The sequence below is a fragment of the Amaranthus tricolor genome, chromosome 3 (genome assembly GCF_026212465.1).
Source record: "Amaranthus tricolor cultivar Red isolate AtriRed21 chromosome 3, ASM2621246v1, whole genome shotgun sequence".
Taxonomy (NCBI): Eukaryota; Viridiplantae; Streptophyta; class Magnoliopsida; order Caryophyllales; family Amaranthaceae; genus Amaranthus; species Amaranthus tricolor.
Genome location: NC_080049.1, coordinates 21,950,027 through 21,971,797, shown reverse-complemented (window position 1 = coordinate 21,971,797; position 21,771 = coordinate 21,950,027). Strand labels below are relative to the sequence as shown.

The 21,771-nt window shown below is 33.5% G+C and overlaps 2 protein-coding genes across 2 annotated transcripts; both read right to left on the bottom strand.

Moving 5' to 3' along the window:
- Window positions 1-1,563: 1,563 nt before the first annotated feature.
- On the bottom strand, window positions 1,564-3,881 carry LOC130808460 (alkane hydroxylase MAH1-like). The gene is made up of 2 exons (XM_057673936.1): window positions 3,343-3,881; window positions 1,564-2,527 (listed from the first exon to the last, which is right to left on the bottom strand). Exons 1-2 carry the CDS (start codon window positions 3,879-3,881, stop codon window positions 1,564-1,566), a joined length of 1,503 nt encoding a protein of 500 aa, XP_057529919.1.
- A 2,431-nt stretch (window positions 3,882-6,312) lies between these two features.
- LOC130809313 (protein LIKE COV 2-like) lies at window positions 6,313-17,483 on the bottom strand. The gene is made up of 7 exons (XM_057675034.1): window positions 17,207-17,483; window positions 10,206-10,258; window positions 10,012-10,121; window positions 9,564-9,731; window positions 9,090-9,187; window positions 7,294-7,420; window positions 6,313-7,010 (listed from the first exon to the last, which is right to left on the bottom strand). The coding sequence occupies exons 1-7, from the start codon at window positions 17,306-17,308 to the stop codon at window positions 6,904-6,906; spliced, it is 765 nt and encodes a 254-aa protein (XP_057531017.1). The 5' UTR covers window positions 17,309-17,483; the 3' UTR covers window positions 6,313-6,903.
- Between the last annotated feature and the right edge of the window lie 4,288 nt (window positions 17,484-21,771).

Here is a 21,771-nt window from a genome sequence, read left to right as displayed (position 1 = left end):
GCATCCAAACAGGTACAAGATGTAAGCTCGCGCATGTCTATCAACCGTCACATCATCCGCGTCATCTTCAAGCGCGCTAAAATGCTGTCGGAGCCAAGTCAGCTTCAATGACGATCCAACAATGATCTTCGACTGTGTGGGGTCTTGAGGGTTTTCAGGCCAAACCCCTAGTAGCTCATGAACTATTGCTGGCCAATTTCCCTCTCCATGACCAATCACTGCTTGACCTTCAATGGGCAGTCCCATGATAACTGCCACATCTTGCAACGTGATCGTTGCCTCGCCAACTGTGAGGTGGAACGTATGTGTCTCCGGCCTCCACCTCTCCACCAATGCAGTGATAAGAGCTCGATCGAGCTCTAAGCCCCCGCCCAACAACCTATGAATTTATCTGAATCCAGCTAGTTCGACTACCTCTAATACCCTGTCATCCACCTCCCACTGTAATGTACTCGCCTGGTAGTGCTGACGAGTAACCAATTGGGCAGTGGAGCCCTCCCACGCAGGTACGCTCCCGTGTGTCGCCTGAAGCGTAAGCACTGATGGATCAACTGGGCCCGGCATCGCCATGATCGCTGTTACATACAAGAATTCAACATGTTTTTCAAGGGGATAATGATCTTTCATGTGATTTCCCCACCAATTTGCTACCAATTTGCAACCAATATCATCACTTCCTCACCCCAATACACTATAACGGGAAGTGTAAATTTGAATACAAGAATTTGTGATACTAAGGTATTAGAACACTTATTATAAGGTTCATTTCAAATATAAAAGCTAAAAATACCATGAATATATACAAAAACCATTAAACTAATTAATCCTACAAAGTAATAAACTTTTATTGAAGCATTTCATCAAACACTTTATATGCATACAAAACAAATCCTAAAATTCAACTACAAATGTGTAAAATGTAAGCTTAAATCATGAAAACAATAGAATGTAACAAACAATTAACGTTTTGATAACTTCAATTCAAAACAATAATGAACAAAAAAACAATTTGCATATTGAAAAAATTTAGGGTTTTATTCATACCTTAAATGAGGATGAAAATGAACTAGTAAACAAGGAGAAGAAGGGAATGTAGTTGATTAGTTTAGTTGAATGAGAGGAATTGTAAATTTGAAGTAAATGAGAGTGAAGAAATTTTTTTTTTAGGGTGATACCGGCAGCAGCAAGAAGGAAGAAGAGCAAAATGAAATGCAAATGTCAAAGCTGCTATTTTGTACAGCTACAAAAACGCCACTTCAAATGGCGATTTGCTATTTGTTTTTTTTTTAAATTAAAATTCATGTAAACCGCCATTTCATATAGCGGTTTAAGATACCTAAATAAAACCACCATTTCGACTAGCGGTTATGTTAAAAAAAAAAATTTTCCAAACCTATCCTACGTGAACGGTATTGTGGGAAATATTTTCCCAATTAATACAAAATGAAAATTACTTTGTTTTTGGGCAATATTATGGAAAAAGACTCATATATAAATTATCATACAAACCATTCAAAAAAGTACACAATTAATAAAGACACATTAAAGTCTACCTTAGGCATATTATTCAGAAGACCTAAATATCCTAACCTTAAAGCCATACTTAGCCCTAAAGAATATATTACACATATCAGGAACAACATTATGTCCTTCAACTGGTGCAATCTCATAATTCTGTATTATAGTCGCTGCAACAAGCTTCATCTGTGTAAACGCCATCTCTCTACCAACGCAGGTCCTCGGCCCTGCGTTGAACACAAAAAACTTGTGCGATGCCTCGTATTTAATCTTCCCTTGTTCAGTTATCCATCTCTCGGGCTTAAACTCATTACAATCGTCTCCCCAGATCGATTTCATCCTTCCCATCGCGTAGACATCAATTATTATTTGCATATTCGGATTCACATGGTGACCACTAGGGAGTATATCTGGCTTAATAGGCACCTTTGCTTGAAAAGCAATTGGTGCATATAATCTTAAAGCTTCACAAAATGAAGCATGAAGATAAACAAGTTTAGAATTTAATTCTTGGGAATTTTCCCAATTTATTGGCTTTGCATTATGTAATTCCTTCTTGATTTTACTTTTTACTTGTGGGTTAATAGAAAGAAGGTAAAAAAACCAAGTTAATGTTATAAGAATACCATCTTGTCCTGCTAAGAAAATTGTTAAAACTGCATCCCTAACAAATTTATCTCCTTTTTCTTCTTTCATATATAATGCTAAAAGATCAAGACTTACCTTATTATTATTATTTTTATCTTTTTTGGTTATTTCTTTTTTCTTGAAAGCAATACATTTGTAAATAAAATCATCTAGGGTTTTCAAAGCTTTCTTGTACTTTCTTTCTTCTCCTATATTAACCCATCTTTGGAATTTCCAAATCATGGAAGGCAATGCATGTCGACGGAAGATTACACTGGAGATGTCGTTTAACGAGTCGGTCACCGGAGTTTTAGGAAAATCAGTTGATAAAGTCATTGGATCATAGTCCATAAATATGGTACATCCAGCATCAAACACAAACCTAGCAAGTGACAACGTACCAAATTAAGGAAGTTAGTAGAGAACATATATTATACTATACACTATTACTAGTAAATATAGATAAAATTAATACATATTTCAATTTTCAAAAATTACTATACTTTTTTGTACATAACCAAATTAATACTATATTTTAATATTATCTATAATTAAGCATATATAATTTTGGATTTATCTTGAATAATATCTTGCAATATTATTGGAAACAAAAGCTTACTAGGCAACATTATATTTTAACACAATTTAAAGAGTAATATATAATTTATTAATAAATGCCAATTATCTCAAACATACTATAAAAATTTAATAAAACTTCGTTGGGGCGTAGCTAGCTCCACATATAAGAGCCCTTTAGACCAAAAGACTAAGTTCAGTACAAGTTTTCTCAAACTTGACGTTAATTGTTAAGAAATCAACTCAATAAAAAGTTTAACCTAATGGTTAAGACCCAAAATATGTTATATACTCTAACATTTCCTATCACACGAGAGCCCTTTAGGTTAAAAGTGTAGATGTAGCACAAACTAATATCCTTATAATTATTGGCGTAAAATTCTACTTTTAATGAGGGGTGATTGAAATTGAACATGTGACATCTTGTTACGCTGGCTCTAATTACAAGTCAACCCAACTAAAAACTTAACATTTTGATTGAATTGATTTCTTGACATAAATATTTTCACTCTCAAACTATGTCAAGAATTCGACTCAACTAAAAACTTAAATAAAATAACGTTTGAGGGTCCAATATATATTATATAATCTAAAAAACAAAAAATAAAAATAGAAAATTACCTGGCAAACAAATTTTGCAAGTCGATATGGATAGCATGTTTAGCAGCATGATCAAAGACAGGAATAAGTCCATTTTGCAACTTATCCCAAGTCTTATTCACAAGAAAACGATGGAAATTTTGATGTCGAATAAAAAAAAGAATGATTCGACGATGATATTCCCAAAGCTGAAAATCAGCATTAAAAATGCCATCACCAAGAAAATCAAAGATATCCCGAAATTTGTTACCTTTCGGATAATTTGAGAAGTTTTCATTCATTACATAATGAACATTGGCAGGATGAAGTGTACATAAAAAGTTGACGTTAGAAAACCATGGACCCATAAATTCAAATGTAAGATTTGATTTTTCAAGTATTTCAATGCATGCTAAGTGAAATCTATCCAGATTTTTCACAAGTGCTGGTAACATTCCAACAATTGGCCAGTTTGTTGGGAATCCATTTTTGTTGCCTTCATTTAAGTACCAAAACAGGATTAAGGAGGAGGGGATGATTATTAATATTATGATTATCAGGGTTATTTCTATATATTCCATTAATATAAATATTATTTTTTTTAAGATATATTTTTTGGGTATATTGGTTTCTATCTCTCTATATATATATGGTTGCTTGCTAGCTCATTTATATTTATAGATCATAAAATTTTGTGATTTATTGTTACTTATGTTAACTTGGTGGTTGAGGAGTTTATTGTTAAGGACTTAGCTCAAGAATCAGTGCTTTGAAGTATATCTAACATTATAGGGTGGATAAGTTTAAGAGCTTTTTTTCAACACTATCTTAAAATAAACTACTAAAATTGAAAAAAAAAAAAAAAAAAAGAAAGAAAGAAAGAAAACCAATTTTTTTTATAATTTTTGTTAAAAGTTACTTTAAATTAATTTATTTTTTGTCAAAAACTGACCGTTTTTGATTTTTTTTCATATAAATTTAGACGCTATTAGAAGAATTTTAAGAAACAACTTGATATTTAAAATTGGATTTTATTTATAGGTTAAATGAATTTTTGAACTTTTATTATTAATGTGCTAGTTGGGAAGTTTATAGCTAAGGACTAATTGGGTCAAGAATCAAAGTGTGGATATTTTAAATCGAACTTACAATATCTTATAAATTTATGATGTTGCAAAAAAATTCCTTTTGAATTATGTTATGTCTTTTTTTACATTATCTTGAACATGGTTGACCGCAAAGATGGTTATGAATTCAAGAACATATTAGGATTATACTCGTGCTATACACGGTTGAGGTTCATTTTTATTTTTTTTAAAGGTTGTTTGGGTTCATAACATATAGTTTATTTGACAAAATTTAGCAAAGTCCTCATATATATAGAACATTTTACCACTTCTTGGATATACATAATAATTGTTAATTAAGACTTACGCATTAGCAATTTTATACTAAATCTAATCATAATACATAAAGTGCTTATGATATTATCATAGTGATACACTTGAAAAGATTAAATTAGATATTTTCTCTTAAATTGGATGCTAGATTAAATCTCGAAAAGGTATTCTGAAATCGCTGGGGGACTCTTTGGCTGCACTTTTCTTTATGGGTATGAGTTGCCGCCTTCATTTCCTACTCCTACCCTAATCATAGTTCCTAGGAATGGAATACACTGGGTATGATGATGACAATAATATTGGTAAACTAAAATTGGTGAACTCGTATGTTCTTGATAACAATTAAAAGTAGCAGTAATTGAAAAACTATCAATCATACCATATAATGTTGTTACATTTATGTTTTGTTTGTATTACTATGAGTATTTTTGATGAATCTTTTGTTGAGAATTTATAATATACTCCTAGTGTATTACTCTTAACTTCGTTTCTCAAACTTGTCATCTTCTCTAATAAACTCTCACTTTATAGTGTATGCATTTGGGAATACGAAGGGAGGAAATAATTACCTTATATTAATTAGTCTTACATGAATTTGTGGGTTAGATTTATTCATATATTAATATTAGTATGAATTTGTAGAGCTTATATCATCACCAATTGTTATATTACAATTACAAACACTTCAAATAAAACTCTTCATTGATACTTTGCATTTCATTAAAATTGTAGTGTAAATGTGACATTTGGCACAACTTGTAAAATACATTGTAATAGAGACACATAGCACAGAGTGCTTAAGAATTAGTATATAGTACAATGATGATTGAATCCACATCATGACCTTGATTTAGGGTTTGGGTCCAATTTTCGAAGACCCTACAAACCCTAGTCAAGGTCAATAAAAAGGTGTCCATTTGAGTTCAAGGTCTTCAGACACCTAGATCTAATTAAGTATACCCTTCGAGACTAATTTTAGATCCGATCTATTGCACAACTTAAAGTCAATTTAAACAACTTCTAAAGCTATTGAATATTTATTTGAACTCATTTTAGACATATACAGCTTATAAAGTTATTTTAAACTACTAAACCTTTTAAAATGTAACACACATAAAGCATAAATGATTTAACTGTTTTCCTGCTAACACTCAGTCAGAAATTTCCGACTAACAGTTAGTAGGAAACAGTCGAAAACATTAAAGACCTAATATTCAGAAGTTTTTCTCAAACTTCTGAAATATATAATTTGCAACTGATTTCCGATTAAGTATTCAGTCAGAGTGGGCACTGAAATATTGATCCTTCGACATAGTTACTCCAAAATCAGTAGAAATACAGTCAATATTCATAATTATCGATTATTTTGTATTTATTTATTGATATAAAATATTATATCAATTATAAATCAAATAAATATTAAAAAATAAATATAATACCAAAATAAAACCAAATACATGATTATATTAAAAAATAATTATCTTTCTAGCTTCCGGATGTGAGGTCTATTATCTTATACTTGCATATATATATATATATATATATATATATATATATATATATATATATATATATATATATATATATATATATATATATATATATATATATATATATCCAACTTCCCTAGCAGCTCATCTCTCGTACGGATGTGAGGTCTATTATCTTTCTCAACAACTCCATCTCTGAAATTTATCCGGTTTCTGCGTACGGAGCCTCCTAACTAAAAATCTCCAACGAGAGTCGAACCATAATACTTTTCTGCTATGTTTCAAGTATTTGAGCATATTTCCATTATGTCAATATAAATGTCCTTCTAACCAAGCATTAACTGAATATAAACGGTCAATTACACTCTTATTAAGAAACATGAAGTTGCTGCATAGATAGCTGATGATGTCTGAACCAGAGTTCCAGCAGCAGCATAAGAATAAGTGCATTCCTTGAAGCAACTCACTAGTCTTTACATATTTTCTATACACCATGGGTATAGATGCCATTTCCCAAAACAAACAGTATGCACACGACACGGATAGATCAAACCCATCAAAGAATCCCGAAATGTCCATGTTGAATTTACTCATAGGATTGCAGTGCTCATAACAACACTCTTTTGGGATCATCTGCAACCTTGCTATCTAAACATCACCATATTACAAGAGACTAAGGACACACAACTTGCAAAGTAACTGTTTACTTGCTGTTATACTGACGACAATCGATTCAATGGGATTCTGTCACTTGGTCGCACTAATCTTTCCACAGGTGTTATGAGTTGTGGCATCGTCATGCCCCCAGATACAATTATCTCTGGAAGAAGGAAACGACGATTAAATATGACTATAAGTGATCAACAGGAGATTTAACTTCTATTCGACAACCAGACATTAAATCTGAGGCAGGGACTGGCAATATATCTGGTTTCTTTGTGATTTGGTATATTATAAGATTTTACACTTGAAAGCGCAAAGTGATGTTTGCATGTTTCAGTGTTTCACCATGGAGTGTTTTTTCTTGGTTCTTTTCTCCCCTACTTCTAAACCTATAGAAGTTGAAAAGCCGGTAATAAAGGTTTTGAAAACAGATTACATACCTATGCCTTCACGAATGGAGAGATTTGGTCTGATGATGTCCTTGGAATTGACAAGAAAGATGTCTCCAATATAAAGATGGTTGGTTGGAACATATACACTACACAGCTCTTCATCACCATCGTCCTTCTGCAAATTACAAAATTAATTAAAGAGCCATACAAAATTGGAAAATTAACCTGCAATCAGCATTTCAAAATTGATTTGTATATCTCAATTCTAAAACTTCTACTACATGGAATAAAAACTCGCCCGTTACGTTATGTACGTAATGGCCATTATGTAACGTGTTTGAACGATGTCGTGACGTTAAATACCATTTTATATCACCATACATGAATTTTCATGTCGAAATGTTGCATTGACTGTTATAATTTAGTTACAATGTTATTTGTCAAAAAGATGGCATAAAAATTTTTTTTGTAAAATCTGCCCAAATTGTAAAAGTTCTAACATTTCCCTATTAGAATTTCACTTATATTCATTAACTTCAATTGTTACAAATCACTAAATTATAGTATTTATAAGTTTAATCAATAAGCATCATAATTAACAAGTAAATCAATTAATTATTAATTATTAATTATCCACTTAAAGTACCTCATATAGTGCAATTATTTGCATAATAAATGTAGTTCAACAAAAATGCAATTATAAGCTCAACTTCCCTTTTGTGAATTTTTTTCAACACATCACACTACACGAGCATAGAGCAAAAATGTGGTAACATTCGCGATCGAGGTAACGAAATGTTGATGCGTAATTGTAACGCAAAGCAAAAGATATCCGTTCATAGTTGATATGGCCAAAAACACTGTAGTTTGCACCTTTACAACACGGATTCGTTTTACTAAGACCTTTAAATGCAATGCGAAGTGTATTGTTTTTATACTATGTGCGTGGGCCGCAATTCGCGTTATTGCTCCATTATAGCAGTTTTCCGCAACATTGCGACCATTTTCGCAAACACAACCGTAACCGTGTTCTTTTCCATACTCTACTATTTAAATTCTCCAAAGCCACAATAAAAGTTAAAAACCAGCCTTTAGTCTTTTAATCTTGGATCAACACTACATAAACCACAGTTGCCAAAAAAAACTGTAAAAATGGAGTTCCTTGGTGCCACCGAAGGAGAATTGCACAAGATCAGTCTGAGGCTCTAAGCTTCAAGTGCTGGAAGAATTGTGCCTTGTACACCATCTTCTTTACGCAAATGTCCTTCACTAAATGGTTCATACTAAATTTTTTATTGCTTCCAAATTCTTATCATTGTTTAGACAAGCAGCATGCTTCGTAGATTAACTTTAGAGTTCAGATAAAGGAGGCACATAAAAATCTTGCACTCGCTCTCCATCAAAGTCAATAATCTTGTCGTCTAGATCATCAGAAAAGCTCTCCACAGCCTTAAACCACCATCGTATTCATACATCTTACTGAAACCCCTCCCTCAATTAGCAAAGAAAACTTAATGCAAAAGTGCTTGTCATCTCCACAACTATGTTCCTATACTTCCTAACTACAAAGATGTTTAGCAAGGAGCCATGTAGTAGCAAGAGCAAATTTTAAATATGGCATCAATCAACTAATAGGAGCTAAAAAAAATTTTTGCTTTATGATTTAGACATAAATGAACATATGCAAAGTTACTAGATTAATTTGGGTTGATCTCATATTTAAACAAAACTAGGGTTTTCCAAACACAAAAAAAAAAAAAGAAAAAGCAAAAAACATTGAATCATTGATACGTGATAATTATGATGTGAATAGTAAACAGCATAGCTTCATCTAGTAAGCATACCTGCAGAGTGACTGTAGATGTGACGAAGCCAAATGCATACTCACCGACACGTGGGTGACGAATAATTGCTACCTCTTTAAAAGCAGTGGTATTCTGATCTGTAAAAAAGTGTTTTCAGTTTTCACAAATTTCAATGCCTCAAAATAAAATGGAAATTAAGGAAAAGATATATTAGCCTCAACCCAACCGGATATTAACAACAGAAAAAGCATAAACAAAAGAACATCAAAGAATCTGAGGCTTCCAGTTGACAAATAATTATGGATCAAAGCACATTACATGTAAGAGCCATAAACAATTTCGCAAAACTCTTTTAATTTTGAAATTCTAACATAGAATTGGCATTAAAACAGGCAACAGTACTCGAAAAGCAAACACGAAAACCACTAATGCATGAATTTTCTTGCAACACCAGACCAAGCAAAAAAGACCAACCACAAAACAGATAACATTGCAAACAGGATCTATTATTACCTGGAGATATTGCAGAGCTAATTTGTTTCGAGGCAGAATAAATATGGCTTATAAAAGGCATCCTTTTAATCAACCATTCCCCAAGCCAGAATACTGTGGCACCCATCCATGACGACACAAAAACCCCAACAAGAAGTACAAAAACTAAAGAAGTGATGAAACCTAATCCTGCAGACAAAAACCAAGGGAAAAGGTTGTCAATCAGGAAAGACCTTCCAAATAGTACATGTAATCTTTTTGAAACGAAGTGTGGATAAGGTGTACTCTGTTTCCGTCTCTGGACCACATTTTTGAATTCATCAACATTGACCCAGTTTATTTCTTAAATTAAATCATCTTCCTAACCAAAATTCTTTTGGTCTCTGCCTCTCTAGTCCCCTTTTCCCTCCCCCACCATAAAAAGGCCACACAATAATAAGAAGTAATATAGCAGAAGAAAACAATTTACCAAATATGTCAATGCCGAGCCTCTCATACAGAGGACTGAAGAAACCATCAACAAACTGAATAAACCACCAAGTAATGAAGAAGGTAACAGCAACAGGGAAAAGTACTACACTGCAATTTCAAGTCCAATTCACAATGATTGATAATGCACATCAAAACAAAAGCTGAAAGCTCCAAGATAGACAAAGCAAGTACCATCCAGTCATAAATTTTTTAGAAACCCAACTCTGAAGGACATAACAGCAAGCCTGGAAAAAAAAGTAAAATATATCAGTATGGGGGTAGAAGCAGAGCAGTTGACTGGTACGGTTTCTGCCATGAGTGGAGATCAGCTGTATGCTACCCAACCCCACGGGCCACCAGTCACAGAAGCTAGATGAGTTTTATTAAAAAAACTCTCATATAACAAACAAATTAGAATCTAACCTTCTAGCACCAAGATCCTTGAATGTATTTATAGTATAGGGAATGATGAGAATTTGGAAAAGCATACAAGATTCATGCAGAAATATAACGATGAAGAATAATAACTTTAAAAAAATTGAAAAACACGGGCAATTGGTTGGCTAGCATGATAACTAGTAAGCAATAAGCCTCAGTGTCTTACTTGTTAAGACTAGCTAGTTATTTTATGTATTAGTTTAATGTTGTTATTTTCATTAAGTCTTTTATGGTAGTAGTTAGTTAGTCTATTGCTTAGTTGGCTTCCGTTTTGTTCTTCCTTCCTATATATATAGGACCTTGTTCTTTCATGATGATTATCTCTGAGTAATAAAACAGAACTCTATTTTCTCTTCTTCTAGTCTTTCCTTTTCTTTCATAGGAGCAAGAGACTCATGTATCCATAACTCTTCTTTTTTTTCCTTTTGAAAACAGCATTCAAACGTTTTTTTTACAGGTGCTATTCTTCAAGAAATAACCCATCTTGTCTTTTTTTTCTCTCTTCTTTCCTGATTCTTGGATTACCGCTATGACGAATACCACATCTGAGAGTGTTTACACTGATGCCACTCAAAACCCGGCTGGCACATACTCTCTACACCCGTCGGATCAAGCCAATAATAAACTTGTGTCCACCACCTTCAATGGAACAAATTTTGGAAAGTGGAAGAGATCTATGACATTGGCTCTCAGTGCCAAAAATAAAATGGGGTTTGTAGATGGTACATTTTCAAGAAACTCGGCTAACTCAAAAGATCTTAAGGCATGAGAACGGTGTAATAATATTGTTATAGGTTGGATCTTCTTTGGATGATTCCATCTCACAAAGTGTGTATTACTATAAATTGGCTCAAGAAATCTGGGAAGAACTTAAAGAGAGATATGGTAAACCTTCTTCTGCACACCTTTATAGTCTCCATGAAAAACTTTTCAGCCTCGAACACACAGAAGGTATGAGTGTGGCTGAATTTTTACCCAAATAAAGACTATATGGGATGAAATAGACAACTTGGTCAATATAACCACTTGCAATTGCTGTAAATCATGTTAATAAGCAAAGAACTTCTAAAGGTTCAAACTGATCAACATATTTTGCACTTTTTGATGAAGATAGATGAGAAATTTGAGCATGTTAGATCAAATATTCTCATGATGCCAGTTTTACCAGTAGTGTCCCAGGTTTATCGTATCTTGCAACAAGAAACTCATAAACAAATTAGCAAACATAACCAAATTGAACCTACTACCTTTTTTTCGTCCAAAAGACAAGCCCAAGAAAAGGAATCCAACACCAATGCAAATTCGTATATTTCGAAAGGGTATCCCAGACAAATTAAATATCAGAACAATGGGACAAGAAGGACTTTATTCTGTGACCATTGTAAAAATACAGGACACGCCATCACCAAATGTTACAAACTGCATGGGTACCCGAATCAAATTAAAGGAAAAAGATCAACAGCTTTTGCTTGCACCGATGATGAAGCACAAGTTCCTACTAGAATGTCTCAGGAACAATTCTCTAGATTGTTGTCACTCATGGCGCAGCAAAAGGAAGGAAGCACTCAAGAAACCATTGTACATCATGCTGAATTAGCAAGCTCTTCAAATTTTGCAGGTATATCATTTATGCATACTAATAAGGTGACATAATGGATCATAGATAGTGATGCTAGTGATCATATTTGCAATTGTCTTGATGATTTTCTAGATTATAAAGATGTTTCTCACTCCAATCACTTTATCATTATCCCAAATGGTACAAGAATAAAGGTAGCAAAAATGAGGACTATTCAACTCCATGACCAACTCCGCTTATCAAACGTTTTTTATGTGCCATGTTTCAAATTCAATCTCATATCTGTACAAAAATGTGCCATACTAACAATGCATCTGTACATTTTACTAATGATTTGTGCTTTTTGCAGGGCCCTTCGATGGAAGGCCTATGCTTCTTGGTAGAAGAACTCAAGGACTGTATTATCTTCAGTCCCAAAAGAACCCTACACAAGACCCTACATCTCATGTTACAGCTACTTTAAAGAGCTCTTATAATACTTTTCCTGAGAATCTTGTTAAACTTTGGCACATAAGGCTAGGTCACATGCCCCTAGATAGGATGAAACTCTTATTTCCACAAATAAATGTTTCTTATTTCAAGAATTCTTTCCTCTGTATTGCATGCCATAAAGCTAGACAACAAAGACTTCCATTTAGTAAAAGTTGTATAAAGAGTTCCAAACCTTTTGAAATAATTCACGTCGACATTTAGGGCCCTTACTCTTTTTCTCGTTTTACAGGTGAATCTATGTTTCTTACCATTGTAGATGATTATACACGCACTACATGGCTATTTCTCTTGAAATACAAAAATCAATGTGTTAGATTTCTTACTCACTTTGTTTCTTTTGTTCAAAATCAATTTAACTCAAGTGTTAAAACTATTAGAACTGACAATGCTAAGGAGTTATGTGAAGGGGACATATGGACTTTTTATCAACAAAAGGGATTTTACATCAAAGATCTTGTGGATACACCCCACAACAAAATGGGGTTGTGGAACGAAATCATCAACACTTAATTGAGATTGCCAGGGCTTTGCAAATTCAATCTAATCTCCCCAAAAAGTTTTGGGGTGAATGCGTTTTATCGCTGCCTATCTCATTAATCAAATGCCCCTAGTCCCTCTAGGTAACGAAACACCTTATGAAAAATTATTTGATAGAAAACCTAACAATACCAACTTTAAGGCCTTTGGATGTTTGGCTTTTGTATCTACTATTAAACAGAAGTATACACAGGTATCTATAAAACAAATGGCCTTTTTTACATGTTTTACCACAGGAATGATATATGCATGAACACTTTGACAGCGTTTGATGGCAAATGTAAATTGGAAAAAATGAACCTTGTATTGGGTGCTGGTTTGCTGGCGAATGGACACCCAGAAATTCAAATTTGAACTAGCCATTAAAGCATAATGAACTAGAACAGGAATTCTAAAACTCTACGACGACAAAGACCAAATGTAACACACTAAAAGATTATTTGCAGCCATCAATCCTTTCCATTATGTACACTCAAGCCATCAACTCAATAACTTAATTTTTTTCTGACATTACACTGACTCCCATCAATTCATATAAGAGTAAAGATAAAGTATTTGGTAAATCTACAACGTCTGGATGTGGCCAAATTTTCCTCAAAGTGGGTTGTGGAGTCTTGGACGATGACTAGTTTTTACGAGGAAGACGTGAGTTTGCATGAAGAGGACTTCACGGTGCGAAAGGACTGGTAGAGTCAATCGCCGAGTTCACAGCACCATGAGAACTAGTCGCCACCATAAGCCGTGTCATTCGTTAGTTTCAGTAAATTAGCAGACGTTTTATAATTTTACATTTTCAGAAGTATAGAAGTTTTAGCATTAAATCAGTTAATAAAAAACAGTGGTGTAGTTAGGATATCAGAATCCAGATAAGATATAATGTAATTTGGAAATAATTTAATCCCGGACTTTTATGGTTATTATTAGAGTAATGTTTTATGTAGGCTATTATACTTATATAAATTCATGCATTTCATAAACTAATTTCGGATTTAGATGAAAGAAAAACAGAGTTTAAGAAACGTGAGCTAACTTTGAAGTTTGAACCATTATTCAACTGTTCAAGTGTTTGTGCAAGTGTAACTTGTGTAAGATCAAGAGCACAAAACGCTTTTGCGAGAGCACATTGCTTATATTTGTTGCAAACTTTAAGAGTAAGTGAGTTTATCACAAATTATTGATTTATAGTCATTCATAAGGCAAGTTACTCCTTTTCACACAAAGAAAGGTTGTTTCCATATGACTTTGCAAGTAAGACGCGTATTGGAATATGCATATCTTGTATCGTATGTGTAACTTGTTCTCTTAAAACTCAAACATGTCATATCCAATATTGATGCATTTCATATTAGAGCTAGATTATTGTTCCTTGGAGTAGATGAGAAAATTGGCTATCGGCACACAAAAGTTAAGCAAATCACCAGCCAGCAAAGGAGATCAATTTTTGAAAAAAAAAAAAATAAAATTGCATTTTCTTATTTTTGCGACAAAATTTTGTTACTTTTTTATAAACATATAATAGAAAGTATACTGAAGGGACGAGATGTCCCGTCCATAAAAATACTTCCAAAATACCCCTCAGTTCACTTCGATAAATTGAAAATTCTGGAACCGACAAATAAGCTTTGTTTTCCAAGAGGGCGTATCGATTTGGCCATAACTCACTTGTTTGTGAACCAAATCAAGTGATTTTTTTGTTGTACGACCATGAAGACTACAAAGATATAATTTTGTGGGAAATCAATAAATATTTTTTTTCATTTCTAGAAATTTTGGGCGAAGAGAATTTCTAAATAGTGTTAGTGGACTAGGTAGGTAGCTTATTTAGCGACCAAATATTGATTAATTTTGCTACTAATATTTAATGTTGAATTTGGTTGTCGAAAAGTAATTTAATTTTGATTCGAATTTGAACGAGATTCGCAAATCAGTTCCAACTTTAAGTTTATGGTTTTGCATGAGTTCAAATTAATTGCTTGTAAGTTACAAAGTTTGACTAGATTGAATCTTGAATGAATCCTTGCATGATTAAAGAACACAAATTTGTATTAGTTCACTTACGGTCATTGTTGAATTTACAAGTTAGCTTATTATTAAGGAACTATATTACTAGCTGCAACAACAATCACCCATCATTGTGAGTCTTGAAGAGCAATTATGGATTTTCGGGCCTAATTTGCATTCTCTGTTGAGTTTGTGAGTGGATTGATCAAAATTTAACGTAACGTTTTTGTTGTTGAAGAATCTATTTCCAAATCATTGGTAGGTTTGTAGTTCAATAAATTGATGAATTAATTTGTGGGGCAAGTAGTTGTAGTGTTTAGGATAACAAATTGGTGGATACGTGCGAACAAAGATGTCTTTAATTTTTTCGAGAGTAAGACTTAGTTTATCCTTGTATGCTTCAATATTATTTAACTGTGTTCTATGATACATATTAAAATATGAATGCTCTCATATTAAACGACAGAAGGCATTACCAACACATGGTGGAGCAATTGGCTAAGCGACAAACACAAAACGCAACAGTTAAGCCAAAGGTAAGTGATGCCGTTACAAGAGTAATGCCATTATTATATCGTTCATCATCCAAAAAAGCATGAGATATCCTTTGATACGACTCAAAATGCGATTTTTACACTTTCACTACGCGAGAAATATTGATTCATTTTTTAATTCCTTTACTATACTGCAATGCGATGCAATGGAGCCTTATTTTTGCACTATAAGTCTAAGTGTACTGCTTAAAAATAAATTGATTTCAAAAAACACCTTTAAAATAGGATAGTTTTGTAAAAAGTTAAAAGAAAATACACGTCTAAACATTGTAATATAATTCGCCATTTAATTTGCTTTTAGAATCCACAATTTGTTCAAAAAAGCCCAAAAATAGAGTAAATCGACCAATATCGTTTTTTCTATTAGCAATTTGCTAGAAGATTAGTAGATCATGTGACACTTGGAGTAGTCCAAGACTTGATGTACCATGCTATTACGATTACTATATTATTTTATATTACCTTTTATAGGAATTCATTTGACAAACATGATAAGCTAGCTAGCTATCTTCTTAAATCAATTACATTTCCTTCAAAATCGCATCATACGCACCTTCAATAACCACCTCTTACAGCAAACATAGTGAAGTTTACAAATCCGAAAATTTAATCCAATACAACATTCCATTCTTTGTCTTAAATCAACAATAATTGCATTCAAAATCACATGATACGCACCTCATAATCTTTATACCTCCAATAGTAAACACATTGAACTTTTTACAACTCCACTAATTTAATTAAATGTTTATTTAGGGACTAGGACATATATTCATTCTCTCTTCTCTTTAATCGAATTCACTCACTCATTTGGGCAACAAAACAATACAAATGAGCAAGCATATCAACCTCAAGCAACCTCTTTTCTCTTATAGAGCTTAAATACTCTTTCACAGCACTTCGAAGTATACTTCTTCAATGGGTCTCAATGTTCCTACAAAAATCCTAGTCAAATATAGCTCAATTTTTGTTGCAATCTTCCACAATGTAAGTGCAATTTACTCATCCTCAAACTTCACGATACTTAGTCAAAGACAATGAGATAATATAATAATAAAATAGTAAACTCAACCTCAAAATTCATTGGTACCAAATGTTGAATAATTCACATTGTCACGTTTCGCCTAAACAGAACTCACACAACCAATCTCCCAACTCACAACTCCCACCCTATTCGCATCAAGCATTTGCTAAAATTAACCCCTTCATATACGCCCTTCCCAATCTCAAATTTGACCAGGAAATTCATCACGAATCTAAACAATTCAAGTTTTGATAAAACAATATTCTTCTTCATCATTAAAACACATTTGCTACAAAAACATTAGCAAAAAAATCAAGAGTTTAACAAACACTCGGTTAGTTTTCAGTAGAAATTTCCAGACATATATATACACAAATAAAAACAAATAACAGCTTTTTATCCCCACCAAGTCACATTCCAATTGATTTTACACCATAATTTTTAGAAACAGTCTCAAAATCAATCTGAAACATACAATCACATTCCTCACTACACAAACGACGCCAAAATGAGGTAGTAAAAACCAGCAAAAAGTTTAAATAAAAAGAAAGACAAAAGAAACCCTAACCTCGCGAGGAGAAGGATTTGAAGAAGTGAGAGGAGCTTTAGCATGATCTTCAGAATCATCTTGACTCAATGGAACTGAAGTTGACTCTTTGTCTTCTGCCATTGAAATCGCAAGAGAAGAAAATCGCTGCTGTACGTGTGAGATGGAGAACGAGCAGGAGTTTAACAGAAAATTTGTGAGTTAAGTCGGTGGTTAACTTGATCAGCATTCAGCACACACGACTATCATAAAATACTCCATTGTACGTGAGTTAAGTCGGTGGTTAACTGGCTCACTGCTGTTCCATAAAGAATAATGGGATATTGTACGTGTAAGCACCAATTAAGGGAAAGGACGACCGGTAACAATTTTTAAATTTTTTTCCGTAAAATAGTACTTAACTTTTGATAAAGTCACTACAGTAACATTATGACGCCAAAAATGTTAAGTTTCCGTTAAATGTTGAAATGACACAAATACCCTTGTTTAATTTCAATAAAAGGCAGCATCTACTTCCTCTTCCTTTCAATGTCTTCTTGCTTTTTCATTAATGTTCTTCTTCCAGCATAAACATAAACCATGTCCTCAAATTCCATATACTTAAAAATTTCTTCAAGACCTCCAAAATTTTGACCATAATCCCGCAAAATCGCAGCATAATCCCGTGCCCAAAGGTCATAATGCAAAATTTCTCCCAATGAAAGATATTTCACCATCTCGTTATAATGTTTGTGACATGTTAGCACCACAACCTTGAAGATATCTAGGTAGTTTATCCTGTAAACCCAATATTCATTGTTCATTAGTGTTTAGCTTCACAAAAAGAATCGACCAAAGTTGAGATACAACTACACAACACTATAAGCAAGCCCTATGTAAAAGCATCACAATGTCCAACAGCAACAAGTATATTGTTTCTTTTATTACATACTTTTAACAACATGAAAGAAATCATCGTGATTTATTGATTTATCCTGTTGACACAAGATACATACGGAGAACCGCAAATGCATGAAGTGTAACTCGTCTCCAATGCCTTAACTAGTCAAAACATGATCTTCGGTTTAATATTCTTACCACAAAACTATGATGGATTTTTTTTCCGAATATTTTTAATGGTAAAGAACATTAATGCCAAAATCGAAATTTTGGAATATTGATGTATGCACGCCTCGTCAAGCCCATATAATGAATCAATCAAGTTAGCACGCAGTAAAGCGGGACCTTTTGACGATAGCATACCCAACTCACCGGCAATGCCAAATACAGAGAGTGTTGCAGCCGTTATGGGTGTTCAAAACCGGATACCGGGTCCACCCGGTTTTCCGGATACTTAAAATTCTGTTCCGGATCCGACTCGGTTTAAACCGGGTCGGAAACCGGATAACCGGTTTTTTTTCCATTGTTTCTTTTAACATTTTTTTATATATATAATTCAAATAATATTAAAATACTTAACTTAATTAGTCATAAACTATTAAAATACAACCATTAGTTAATTGAAATACAACCATAATTCCATAAACTCATAATTCCATAAACTCAAAGCAAGCGATTAAAATTCATAAGTTGAAACTTCAAGCTCCATTAATCATCTTCAACGACGTCAAGAGTTTCATCGTTTATGACCTCCGGATGCTCCAAAGTTAATGCATTACCTAAACCAAGAGCACGAACAGTCGAACAATATAAGGTTAAAGGAAAAATATTTTTACTCTTAAATATTAAATAATCAATTGAAAAATAATTAAAAATTTATACTAACCTTCCTCCATTTCTTCAAGTGCAAGCAAACTCTCCTCTATTGCTAAAGGAGTTCTAGAAATACGAAGCCAATCTTGTGCGCAAATAAGGGCTTCGACCATCTTTGGAGTCAATGATGTTCGAAAATCATCAAGGCAATTCATCCACAATAAGCATTGTAGCAAGTTTTTTTCCTACACAAATCATAATCAAATTCCCACAATTTCGGAACACCAACACTATCAACACTACCATCCTCATTGACTCTTCCAACAATATCAAATTCAATTTTCTTTTGCTTCATATCCAAATTTGGAGGATATTTTTTGCATCTTTTAATATGATTAGCCAAAGGAGTTGTTCCATTTTTGCTAGGACAACTAATAGAAATTTTGCAATACTTACAATGAGCAATTGTTGAATCCAATTCATCAACTGTGTAATGATCCCATCATTTTGACCTATTACTCCTCGTACCACTAGTTGCACAAGGTTGTTTTTCTGTTTTTTAATTGGTGATTTTGTATCTTCATCCTCATCGAACAAGCGATCAACACTCTTTTCAAATTGAGTTCCTTCATTCGGTAGTGAATTTTCAATATCATCAAAAGACGACCCCATGGTCTATACAAGTTACCAATTCATCAGTTCATCATATACAAGCAGAATTACCAATCTAGTGAATCTACCATCATCAATTCATCATATACAAGCAGAATTTTGTTATATATAATCTACCATCATCATATACATCAAAAACATTGAACAAGTTGAACAAATATCAGAATCAAATTAAATGGCTACCGAAAATCAGAATATCAGAACAAAAATCAGAATATCAGAAAATGGTGATGAACTAAGTATATGATGGTGAATAAATATCAGAATATCAGAACAAATGATAAAGAGCTACCGAAAATCTAGATGGTGATACTGGTGGGTAAGAATCCATGTAGATCTTGAATAATTACCAAAAATGGTTGAATAAATCTGTGACAAAATCGAAAAAGGCAAAAAAAAATTAAATAAGTGCCAAATAACTCACCCAATGGTTACTTAAATCTGTGACAAATTTCAGAAAATGGTGATGAACTAAAAATGCGAAAATGATGATAAATATCAGAAAATCAAAAATGGTGATGAACTAAAATGACAAAATCGAAAATGCAAAAAAATTAAATCTGTGACAAATATCAGAAAATGCAAAAATAATTAAGAAGATCTGGAGAAGATGAAGAATGGTAATGAACTAAGAATGGTGATGAATTGAAACAAACTTACCCAATTAAAGAACTGAAGAAGAAGATGACGTCTCAACGTGAATGGTGAAGAAGAAGCAAGATGACGGCGTGAAGAACTAAAGATTGAAAAAGCAAGATGACTGTGTTTGGAATGAAGAATGAAGGAGGAAGAAGGCAAGCAGCAGCCAGCAAGAATGAGGTTTCAATGAAGGCGGGATAGGCCCAAGGAAGATTAAGTCATTTAGGGTTTTGGAAATAAAAATTTATAAAAAAAAAATACAAATCGGATACCGGGTACCCGGTTTCCCAAAATTCGCGATCCGTATCCGACCCGAATACCCGGTTTTAAAACCGGGTACCCAACTCGAATTATCCGGATCGGGTTTTCAAAACCGGATATTTTTGAACACCCCTAGTAGCCGTAGCTTCAAAAGCATGAGTCGAGTCGATTGCAACAAATGCAACAATTAAAGCCGTGACAGAGCAGCCAGTCGTTGTTATCTTTTGCAGCATCTGTACTCCGTTGTGTGCACGACTCCATGATATTATATGCCAAAAAAATTAAGGGGGCGTTTGGTTCAAGCAAGGGAAACGGAATAGAAACAACAAAGGGAAACTAGGAGAAAGGAAAGGAAAAACACAGGATTTCCCAATTTGTTTGGTTCTTGTCAGAAAGGGAATTGAATTAACTATGATTCCGTTTGTTGTAGTTTGGTTCAAAACAAGGAATCATATTTTTTTCCAGCCTTTTCCTTTCATCCTAACATATAATTCATATAATTTGTATTACATATGCCACTATTGATTCAAAGCAAAGATAAATTTCAACACACAAATTTGAGCCATAATATTTGTCATAATAGAAATACTTGTCGAAAACATGGTCTTACATAATGTTTAGTCAAGCCCACATTCATCCAAAATATAGTCTTACATAATATTATGTACTCCGTACAAAGTAGCAACCTAAACCCAAAATATTACATAGGCTGCTTGCAATCTAGCATTTCTAGACATGAACCCAAAAGAACCAAGTCAATTTAACCTCCATTTCTAGACATGAACCCAAAAAAATCCAAGTCAACTTACCCATAATATATACCCATGCCAACTAACCCATTGTCATAATGTCAACTAACCCAAAATATTACAAAGCTAGGACAATTAACCTGAACTACCTATATTAGTTGAAGTCAGAAGACCTTGAACATACTCATTCTTCAAGGCCGGAGGGCAATTGAAGAAGACAATCAACTTGTGCGGTTGAGCAATGAGGATGTTAGCTGCCTCCAAAGCTTGGGTAGGTAATATGCCATCCAATTGAAGTATTTCACCTAACACTTTGTTGTTCTTATCGGTCATCTCTTGCTCACGATCATTAGCACGAACCCAAACATTAGCCATGGTAGAAAGATGATTGTTCATCTCTTTCATGAAAAGTTGCAAGCATGCCTCTAGATCATTCTCACCTGACTTTGCAGCACCCTTCTTTTTAGTTTTCTCCCTTTTGAGCTTCTTAGATGGAGGGTCAGATTCAATTGTTCGTGTCAGACCAATATCATCTTCCTCCGAGTCAATATCAACTTTCACGTTAGCACTATC

What these genes read in the sequence shown, in the direction of transcription:
- LOC130809313 (XM_057675034.1), bottom strand. Translation starts at nt 17,308, where the DNA reads ATGGCAGAAGACAAAGAGTCAACTTCAGTTCCATTGAGTCAAGATGAT. An exon ending in CAAATCCTTCTCCTCGCGAG is followed by an intron (nt 10,259 to 17,206) that starts GTTAGGGTTTCT and finishes TTTTTTTTCCAG; the next exon opens with GCTTGCTGTTATGTCCTTCA. An exon ending in GCTCGGCATTGACATATTTG is followed by an intron (nt 9,732 to 10,011) that starts GTAAATTGTTTT and finishes TTTTGTCTGCAG; the next exon opens with GATTAGGTTTCATCACTTCT.
- LOC130808460 (XM_057673936.1), bottom strand. Translation starts at nt 3,881, where the DNA reads ATGGAATATATAGAAATAACCCTGATAATCATAATATTAATAATCATC. An exon ending in TTGCAAAATTTGTTTGCCAG is followed by an intron (nt 2,528 to 3,342) that starts GTAATTTTCTAT and finishes GTCACTTGCTAG; the next exon opens with GTTTGTGTTTGATGCTGGAT.